This window comes from Stegostoma tigrinum, chromosome 42 (genome assembly GCF_030684315.1).
Source record: "Stegostoma tigrinum isolate sSteTig4 chromosome 42, sSteTig4.hap1, whole genome shotgun sequence".
NCBI classification, from domain to species: Eukaryota; Metazoa; Chordata; class Chondrichthyes; order Orectolobiformes; family Stegostomatidae; genus Stegostoma; species Stegostoma tigrinum.
This window is the reverse complement of record NC_081395.1, coordinates 2,191,961-2,202,761: the sequence shown is the minus strand read 5'-3', so window position 1 is coordinate 2,202,761 and position 10,801 is coordinate 2,191,961. Positions and strand designations below refer to the sequence as shown.

The window sequence follows — 10,801 nt, the reverse complement described above, 5'->3', positions numbered from 1 at the left end:
AAGAACACAGCAAGCCAGGCAGCGTCTGCAGGAAAGGAGCAATCAACATTTTGAGCGTTACCCTTCCTCAGGACAGTTTGTCGACCTGGAGTGTTGTGTGCAGTTTTGGTGGGCCTTTCAGCAAAAGATGTTCTAGCTATGAGGGAGTACAATGAAAGTTAATGAGACTGATTCCTGGGAGATCAGTTAGGGCCATATTCACTGGAATTTAGAAGAATGAGGGGGTTATCTCATAGAAACCTATAAAATTCTAACTGGACCAGAGAAGGTAAATGCAGGAAGGACATCTCCTTTCCTAACCTTCTCTGTTCTGATCAGAATAATTCCAACTCTCCAGTCTGTCTACATTTCCTGAAGTCCTTGTGCCCCTGAGATTTTTGGTAAATCTTCCACGTTGTGAACATTGGAAGTTCCACCTTAAATTCTGCAGTGACGAGGAGAGGAGGAGACAAGGCAGAACGTTAAAAAGGGGAAGGGAGGGAGGCGGAGTTCCTCAGAGAAAGAGAGACGGACTGAAGGCGGGAGTGGGCTCCGAGAGAACACACAGTTGTAGTTTTAAAGCCCTGCGGCTTAGTGCTTGGAGGATTATTACTGCGATAGTATTACAGGCTTTGGAGTATTACAGGGCAGTGGGGAGCAGTCTTGCAGAATCAGGAGGGCTGTGGGGACGGTATTGCAGCGTTAGCGGGGCTGTAGGGGCGGAAGGATGAGCTCAGAGGCCGGGATGAAGGATGCTGAGTTGGGCCTGAAGGAGGTTGAGCTGAATGAGGTGGACCAGGAGAAGGTACCGATGACAGCGGGCCTGCCTGGGGATACAAACGGGGCTCTGAAGGGGGAGAAGGGAGAAGTGAGCGGCGGCTCTGGGCTTCGTGTTGGACCGGGCTCCCCCTCCGTGTTCACGGGCCTGAGTAAAGAGGAGTTGCTGGCGGTAGCGAGTAGCCCGGCCTGGGTTCGGAGCCGCTGGCTGCTCCTGGCCCTGTTCTGGCTGGCCTGGCTCGCTATGTTGGCCGGGGCCGTGCTCATTATTGTCCGGGCCCCGCGCTGCCGCCCGCTCCCTGCCGCCCGATGGTGGCACCGCGGCGGCCTCTACCGCATCCACAGCCCGGCCTTCCAGGACTCGGATGGAGACGGCGAGGGGGACCTTGCAGGTACCGGGGGGGGGAAAGAAGGGGCACCGGGGGTCGGGTACTCGGGTTCGGGGAGGGAGGGAGGGAACCGGGGGTTGGGGGGAGGGGCTGTGGGTAGCGGCGGTAGGTCTCCGGTTGCGTCAGCCTGAGGGGCGGGTCATTGCTCACCTTTAAACCTCAGGCCCCGCCCCTGGACGTCACGTGCTCCGGGATGGGGCGGGGCGGGGCGTGGCGGCGGAGGGGGGGTGCGTGTGCGCGCGTGCGCATTAAGGACGAGGAGATATGATGGGGAGTTCTAGAACCAGCAGAGGTTTTTGGGGGTGGGGTGGGTTTTGCTGAGACAGCAGAGGGGAGGCCTGGGACAGGGCAGCGAAGGGTGGCTGGATGGGGTGATGTGTGGCTGGGATCTGGTCTGGGACAGGATTACCAGCTTTTGGGAGCGAGGACTGTGGTGTGGTTCAGCCCCTGGGACTCAAGTGTTTATTTGCTATCGCCTGCAGGAGTGAGCCAGAGAATGGAGGAGATTGCTGCCCTCAAGGTCAAAGGCATTATCATTGGTCCAATCCACCAGAATGTTGCAGACATGGTCAATGAGACCAGGCTGAACAAGATCGATAGCACATTTGGCAGCTTGGAACAGATGCAGAACCTGCTAGAGGTGGCCAAGAGGAAAGGTAATTGTGAAAGCTCTCAAACTTTACTGGACTGTTCAGTAAATGTCATCAAACTGCAACATTACTGGGAAAAGGTCCTCCCTTCTGGGTGAATGCAAACCACAAGGGCCCCCCTGTCTGTGAATAAGAGGCAGTTCTGATTTAAAAATCTCGTAGACTATGGAGTGCAAGTGTGGGAGAAGGATCGGAGCGGCATTGATCACTGACCAGTGGAATCTGTGATTGCCTGCATGGATCTGGAGTATATCCTTCGTCAGGTGAGGTGACCCGAATTGCACACAATACTCCAGGTGCAAGCTCACCAGTGTACAGTGTAATTGAAACAATACTTCTGAGTTCCTGTACATAATGCTCTTGTAAGGCTTTGGAGTAGATCTGTAGCTCGGGCTGTGGGGGTTTTCAAACTCTGGGGTCCGTTGCGATGGATTGCCTCAATTCCGGGATTCCTCCGTAGTGGAATGTACCTGGGGCCAAGTTCAATGTGTTTATTAACAGCCTGCTTCGTGGAGTGCCATGCTTCCAGGATTTCTCGTGCTTGTCTCGGCTGAGCCTGTCCCAGGATCTCCAATGTAGTCAATACAGCAACACTTTCATGGACTGGTCCACTACATCGGACAAACAGGAAGGAAACCAAACAACAAAACTACATGAACACCAACTGGCTACAAAAAGACATGACCAGTACACACTCAGCTCAATCCACGTGGACAAGGAGAACCACCACTTTGACTGGGACAACACCAAGATCCTGGGACAGGCTAGGCAGAGACAGGCACAAGAATTTCTGGAAGCATGGCACTTCACGAAGCAGGCTATTTATGGGGCTGAGTTCAATGTGTCTATTAATAGCCTGCTTCGTGAAGTGCCATGCTTCCAGAAATTCTTGTGCCTGTCTCTGCCTAGCCTGTCCCAGGATCTTGGTGTTGTCCCAGTCAAAGTGGTGGTTCTCCTTGTCCACGTGGATTGAGCTGAGTGTGTACTGGTCATGTCTTTTTGTAGCCAGTTGGTGTTCATGTAGTTTTGTTGTTTGGTTTCCTTCCTGTTTGTCCGATGTAGTGGACCAGTCCATGAAAGTGTTGCTGTATTGACTACATTGGAGATCCTGGGACAGGCTCAGCCGAGACAAGCACGAGAAATCCTGGAAGCATGGCACTCCACGAAGCAGGCTGTTAATAAACACATTGAACTTGGCCCCAGGTACATTCCACTACGGAGGAATCCCGGAATTGAGGCAATCCATCGCAACGGACCCCAGAGTTTGAAAACCAGGTGGGAGAACGCACCGTTTCATCAGAGGCTGCACTGAGGATGTTACCAAGCACAGTAACAAAACGTCTGCGGAACAACAAACCAGCTCAGCGAACTAACCAACCTCGATAATCCTGTTGTGCTATATGCTAACAGACTGTTTGTTTGTCTTCTGAACTGTTTACTGGAACCAGCATGTGAGCATTCAGTAACTCCTGGACAAGGACAACTCAGTCCCTTTGTACATCAGCACTCTTCCAATCTCTCACCAGTTCAGAAATGAGTCAGCATTTCTGTGTTTCCTGCCCAAGTGGATACCTTCGCACACATCCACATTATATTCCATCTGCCATATCCCATGCCCAAGTTGTGGATGTTGCTTGTGATTTGGAACCAAGGACAGATCCTTCTGACCGCACACTGGTTACAGGCTACCATCCTGAGAATGACCCAATTATTCCCACTCTCTGCTGGCCCAGATTCTGTTTGTCACCCCCCGCCCCCCGCAACGTGTCAGAATCCCAAAAACCCACAGGTTATCTATCTGCCAATAACGTCTTCATGTTAAAACTCTTAACAAGTTTGCACATGATCTCCCTTTCAGCCAAGTCAACATGGATTTTTCAAACTGATCACCATTTGTTCAAATGCCCAGTTACTAAATCCTTAAACAATGGGGTTACATTTTTCACCCACCAATCCAGGGAATTTTGAAAGCTTATTGCATTAAAAAAACAAACCAAATCTCACCTCTATCCTGTAGCAGCTTGAAACTCAGTCAGATTTTGTGCCCAAACAGGTCTCAAGGTGATTCTTGATCTCACTCCCAATTACAAAGGAAAACAGAAGTGGTTCGGCATTAACTTCAACAGGACTGATGGTGGCCAGGATTTGTTACGGGTATGTGCCATTTCCATAAGGATACGGAGGGTTCCTCTTCCTCTTTGCTGTGGTGAATAGGTTAGGCTGGGCCTTGAGCCCTTCCCCCATCTGATTGGGTTTCAGACTCCTCTCCTGTGTGCTGAGCAAGAGGCAGTCACTATCTCTTGTGACATTGTCCTCGCTTGGGAAAGGGAATTAGGTGAGGGTGCACAGCACAGTATTAGGTAAAGCCTCTTAGAGTCATAGAGCTGTACAGCATGGAAACCAGCCCTTCAGTCCAACACGTCCAGATATCCTAAATAAATCTAGTCCCATTTGCTTGCATTTGACCCATATCTCTCTTAAACCCTTCCTATTCATGTACCCACCCAGATATCTTTTAAATATTGTAATTGTAACAGCCCCCACCACTTTGGCAGCTCGTTCCACACATGTACCACCCTCTGTGTGAAAATGTTGCTCCTTGGGTCCCTTTTATTATCTGTCCCCCCACCAACCCCAACCTTAAACCTATGCCATTTAGAACATAGAATGGCACAGTACAGGCCCTTCAGCCCATGATGTTGTGTTGACCTATTATCCTACCCTGCATACCGTACATTTTACTATCGTCCATGTGCCTATTCAAGAGTCGTTTAAACGTCCGGAATGTATCTGACTCCACTACCCCACCAGTAGTGCATTCCACACAGACACACACACACCACGTGTAAAGAACCTACCTCCAACATCTCCTCCAGACCTTCTTCCAATCATATTAAAATTATGCCCTCTCGTAATAGTCATGTCTGCCCTGGGAGACTCTATCCAGTTCTAGTTTTGGATTTCCCTACTCTCGGCAAAAGACCTTTCTGTGCCAATGATCTGCCACTGCCTGGTATTTTAAAAGTTTTTTTGGAGAAGTGGGATCAGCATTGCATACGAGACTCTGTCATGTCTTTGAATCAGTGAGTAGAAGGTTGACTCTGCGGGGAAGGGAACTTAAAGTAAGTTGATTGCAGAGCACAACATACTGGCCAGAATGCACTGGCACAGCGTGACAGTCTACATACACTATTTCCACTGGAAATGTTGACAGGTAGTTATATGGGTAAGCATTGTTAATGGGAAGTCCTTGACAGGAAGACCATGGTCTGAAAGGTGATTAATAATCTGTGCTGGATTTGATCTTAAAAAGATGGCGGAGTAAACCAGTTATGTTTGCCACAGGAGGAGGAGGCATTTCAGTTTTGGCTGAAGATGGGTGTGGATGGTCTGAGCGTCTCTGGGATCGAGGAGGTTCTGACTTCGGTGAGTGTGTGACCCCTCTCCTGGATTTAGAGCCCCCCCCCCAGACAGCGGTGGCAACAGTTGGTGTAATTGCTGTGTCTACAGTGTGGTACATGCAAATAAGCTGCAGGGGGGCACCCAGCCAGAACAACCACTATCGCAACAGTCCCTGTCCTGGTGTGGACGTGAGGAATCTGCTGCGTGATCTCCTCAGGGATGGAGTTCCCTTCATTAACCAGGGTTGGTGGCACCCCATCTCCTTGTGCCACTTCCACTGTCCTGCGCTGTATCGCTGTCGCGAGCGTGCTCCTTTTTTTTCTCCTTACTGCCCTGGCTGAGGTCTGGCTGTCTGAGTAACATTTTGATCAATTAAATTGCTGGCTGAGGTTTTTGTTTTCTTGTTGAAATTGTTGCAGGCTCCCCACAGAGTGGCTGAGTGGCAGAACCTCACCAAGAATTTCTCTGGGGATGATGATCCAAGGTAAGGAACTGTCCTGTCACAATACCAGCTCACAACTTGCAGCGTTGGGGACATGTACGCACACCAGCCTGCCTCTGTACTCCTCTCCATGTTAACATTCTTTACTGCTCTGTAGGATCTTCATCACTGGCACAGCCGTTGCTGAACCTGAGGAGATTCTTCAGCTAATAAATCAATCAGACGCTGACCTTTTCTTCAGTTACTATCTCCGAAAAACCCTTTTGGCTCTGAGTCCTCCAACTGCAAGGAGTGTTCAGCAAAGGGTGGAGGAATATATCGAGAAATGTGGAAAGTCCTGGCCAAGCTGGGCGGTATGTAACCAGTGCAACTGCGGTGCCTTCTGTAGTTAAATAGCCTGCTGTAGCCTGAATGGAGTGGGCCGGTGTTTGGGCGGTAGGGGGTGGTGGGGAGAGAAGGAGCATGTTCGCTCATTCATGCATTGTGGCAGGTACTGATGGTCATGATCTCTCTGACAGATTTCAGGTTACGAAGTGGGTCACATCGCATCGTCAGTACAGCAACACCTTCATGGACTGGTCCACATGATGCTGTTCACACTTCCTGGGACTCCTTTCATTTATTATGGAGATGAGATTGGCCTGAAAGACAGCCAGGTACGGGCACTGGTTCGAGCTCTGAGGTGGGGGTGCTGCAGAGCCAGTACAGAAGTTGTGAACTTCAGAGAAGATGGGAGCAGGAGTGGCCTGCTCTACCATTCCTAATGATCATGGTTGACCATCTAACTCGATAGCTTGTTCCTGCTTTCCCCTCATCCTCTGATCACTTTAACCCCAACGGCTACATCCAGCTTTATTCTGAAATTATACAATGTTTTGGCTTTGATCACTTTCTGTGGCAGAGAATTCCACAGGCTGGCTGCTCTCTACATAAAGACTTTTTCTCCTCTTCTTAGTCTTAAAAAGGTTTACCCCATATTGCTAGACTGGGGCTCATGGTTCTGGACTCCCCAGTCATTGGGAACATTCATCCTGAATGACCCTATCCATCCCTGTTCGAATTTTATAGGGTTCTACTACCCCCAGGTCCTGTTCTGAACAGTGGAAAATATAATCCTAACCAATTCAACCCCTCCACATTTGTCAGTCCACCCATCCCAGGGATCAGTCTGAGTGGTTCTGTTCAGTTAATGATGAGGACAGCAGTCTCTAAGGAGCACAAACTCCTTAATTCATGCTGCAGCTCACTGGTGGCTGATCAAATAAGACTGCGGGCAACATACTCAGCACTGAGTTATTAACTTGAGGCTGTGAGGCGGCTGTGGGTGGTGCTTGTTCTAGAGGATGCTGTGGTCTTTATGGAAAGAACAGGGTGGAGGCAGTGGTGGGTAAGGTCTTTACAATGTTCTGTGGACAATAGCCTATAATCGATCAGATAATGCAGATAATTAGGAGCTCGTGTGGAAATTGAGCAAATCTCTCATGTCTTGTACGTTACATTGTGGATTCCATGTTTAATCAGCTCTGACCATCCATCCTGTGTCCCGTCTATAGGGAAAAACCCCATGGATGCTGTGGAATGCTTCAGCAAATGGAGGCTTCACTTCGAGACAGAGCCTTCGTGAAACCCCATTGTTAAATCAAACAGTTCAGGTCAGTGTTTCACTGTGTTTGCACATTTACAACCTTACTTCACCACACTTACTGACCTTTACTAGGGTACACCTCACCAACCCCCACGCACTCACTCTCACGCACACCCTCTGTCTTTCTCTCTCACTGGGGTATGGGCACGGGCACACGCGCACACTCTCTCTGGGGTACAGACTGTCTCGAATGTACATGCGCATGTGCACACAGACTTTCAGTGGGGGGTATGGGCTCCCACACACAGGCACCATGCTCAGGGGTACAGAGTCTCACACATGCACACACTGACTGTCCTTTGGGAATGGGTGTTTTTGTTTTTACAGATGACTTGGTTGTAAAGTGCTCTGAGGACCTGAATGGTTTCTTCAAAATTGCTTGAAATTGTTTTTCTTTGCTGTTTGTTTGTAGGGTCAGAAATCCCCTTCATCTCCCCTGTCTCTGTTTAAGAAGCTGAGTTTGTTGAAAATCAAGGAGCGATCATTACAATTTGGCGAGTTCCAGTCTATCTACAGCGAGGGAAATGTCTACGGATACTCTCGGGTCTGGGACCAAAGTGACCGTTTCCTTGTCCTGCTCAACATCGACACCCAGTCTGCGGTGGTATCGCTGGCAGGCAACTCCCTCCCAGCTAGGGCCACTATCGAGCTGAGCTCGAAGGCTGATCGGTCAGAGGGAGAAGTCAGTTTGACTGATCTTCATCTGGCTGGAGGTGAAGGGCTGCTGTTGAAATTCGCTTATGTTGCATGAGGTGCTGACAGTGATTACCCCTCTCACTGACCCAGAATGTAGCGACAGACATTCAAGATGGGCTTAAATTCTCAATCTTTTACTCGTACATTCCATTGTTAACATGTACTCTGGTTTAATTGCATTCCTCAGTGACTACAGTTTCTTTTTCGAGTTCCTTGTGGAACTTGCTCTTGGTGCAGTGGGGCTCATGGTTAACTCTTGGTTCTTGTCACTCAGGATTGCAACAGAGACTGACCAATTGCAACTTGCTGTTGTGTTGCAAACTTTGGTCTGTGTATTTCACAAGTAAAACCCACACAACTTCCCAAAACATCACAGTTCCCTTAAATTTACATGACACTGTCCTGAACATGAATTAAAATTCTAGAATCCCTACAGTGTGGAGACAGGCCCTTCAGCTCAACAAGTGCACCCAGACCCATCCCCCTATAACCCACCTAATCTATAATTGTGACAGCCTTCGTTACTTGGTGCCTTAACTGTGAGCTATCTGCCAGTGTTTGTGTTTGGTAACTTTGCAGCTTCCACATGCACCAAGTTGTGTTTTGTTCTTAATTAAATATTCAGTATGTGCTGTCTTTTGATGTTCACTTTTTACTTAGCCTGATTAACATTTTTGAATCTTTTATATCTTTCATTTCAATAAAGTGTTTTGAAAGAAGATCCCTGATCAAAAGACTTTTTTTGATACTTGAATCTAAAGATTCCCGTTGGCTGCAGACCTGTACGGAGGGAGCATCTCCTAATCAGAAAAGACTAACGCCACAATCATAGACATTAACTGGCTATTTACGTCGTTTGCTGGTTGTAGGAGTTTGCTGTGTAAAATTTGACTGTATATCCAACAATGCAGCAGGTACCTCGGAGTACACCCATCACTGTTACCATCTATTAAGACACATCCTGAGATTTCTGAAAGAGCCACGTAAATACATGAATGCACATTCTGATTTGCGGGGGGCAGGTACTTTGAGTTGGCAGTGAAGGGTTAGGGCCACAGACAGTTTCTAACAGTTGGTGTCTCAAACGGTTTTGCATTTCTACTTAAATCTCTTTGAGATTGTAATCTTCAGATAAAGGAGCATTAGACCATGCAGTTTATTTGGATTTTCAAAAGTCACTTTAAGATGTGAAACAAGGTTGTCCCACAGAATTCAGGCTGATTTGATTGGAGGTCACATAATCAGAATGGATGAAGGATAGGCCAATGAACAGAACACTTGGAATAAAACGATGCATTTTCAGATAGCTGTGATTCTTTTGTCTGGATCTGGAGATGAGGAGGGAAGTGTTTACTTGGGGGTGGTTTCCTCTGTGTCGAAGCGTTTACCCTAGGTTTCATTGGTGTTAAATTCTCAATGAACTTGCCCCATCCATTGTTAATACAGGAGTAGGCGATTCAATGCCTTCATCCTGTTCTACTGGTCAAGAAGATTGTGGCTGGCCTGTGGCCTACTTCCATCTACCTGGGTTCTATAACTGTTGCTTAGATCAGTATATGCATAAGAAAAGTTTAGAGGGATATGGGCCAGGAACAGGTAGGTGGGACTAGTTTAGTTTGGGATTAGTTGGTTGGACTGAGGGACCTATTTCTGTGCTGTATGACTGACTCTTGCCTTTCACCCTTTTTTGCTTAACAATAAATTGTCTAGTTCAGATTTAACATCCTGCATGTACAGTTGTTTGTGGAAGAGCTGTAAATCTCAGTTTTTGAAAGCCTCTGAATGCAGAGGAAGATTTGTGGTGCAGTCTCTGTCCTTTAGTACAAAAGACTATTTACAATTTGCAAACAGTAGGTTCTAGCCATAGGTTAACAACTACGAATATATCTACTCTAACCCCCTCCTGTTGATATTTACGCCCCTTGCACATGCACAGACAGAAGACCATTGGTGTAGTGGGAGAAGGGGGAGAAAATTACTGCGGAAATATTTTAACTGCACTAGTCCTTGGGATTCAATGGGCTGTGTCTTCTGTTTCCAAACTCCTTCAGTTCTTTCACAGCTTCTAAAGGAGGTACATGGCGATTGGCTCACAAATTGTAGAAGCAATGGCAATTACTTAAAAGCACCAGTTTACAGCAACTAGTGGGTGAAAACATCCATTTTTCTATATTTTCTGGTGAGAGACGTGTTGTATTCATTCATGGGATGACAACATCACTGGCCAGGTATCACTTATTGCCTGTTCCTAACTGCCCAGAGACCAGTTAAGGGTCAACCACATCGCTGTGGGTGTGGTGTCACACGTAGGCCAGACCAGGTAAGGATGGCAGTTTCCTCCCATAAAGGACATTAGTGAACCAGATAGGTCTTTTTCCAACAATCGACAATGGATTCATGGTCATCATTAGACTCTTATTTCCAGATATTTATTCCACTGTCTGCTGTTGCGGGATTCGAACCCAGGTCCCAAAACATCACCTGGGTCTCTGGATTAACAATCCAGGATAATACCACTAGACCATTTTAGAGCTTATCACTGTATCATTCACAATCTATTTGCTACTCAGGAACCAATCAGAGAGCTGTTATCAGGCTGATGACCATTCACATCTACAATTGTTTATAATTTCAAAATACAATCAGGTCTCTGCTGGCTGAATCTCATCTTGCATATGCCTCTGGTGCTCTGTTTTTGGTTTCCACTCTTCCCTCCTCACAGCTCACAGAAATGTACAGAATGCCTGGATAGAGTAGACGTTGGGAAGATGTTTCCATTGGTAGGAGAGACTAGGACCTGAGGACACAGCTTTAGAGTAAA

At 47.6% G+C, this 10,801-nt stretch overlaps 1 protein-coding gene across 1 annotated transcript; it reads left to right on the top strand.

Annotated features, from left to right (window-relative positions):
• The first annotated feature begins 480 nt into the window (after nt 1-480).
• Nucleotides 481-8,701, top strand: slc3a2b (solute carrier family 3 member 2b). The gene is made up of 9 exons (XM_048525246.2): nt 481-1,148; nt 1,628-1,801; nt 3,849-3,949; nt 5,141-5,221; nt 5,617-5,681; nt 5,797-5,992; nt 6,158-6,295; nt 7,193-7,291; nt 7,697-8,701. Exons 1-9 carry the CDS (start codon nt 707-709, stop codon nt 8,033-8,035), a joined length of 1,635 nt encoding a protein of 544 aa, XP_048381203.1. The 5' UTR covers nt 481-706; the 3' UTR covers nt 8,036-8,701.
• The last annotated feature ends 2,100 nt before the right edge of the window (nt 8,702-10,801 follow it).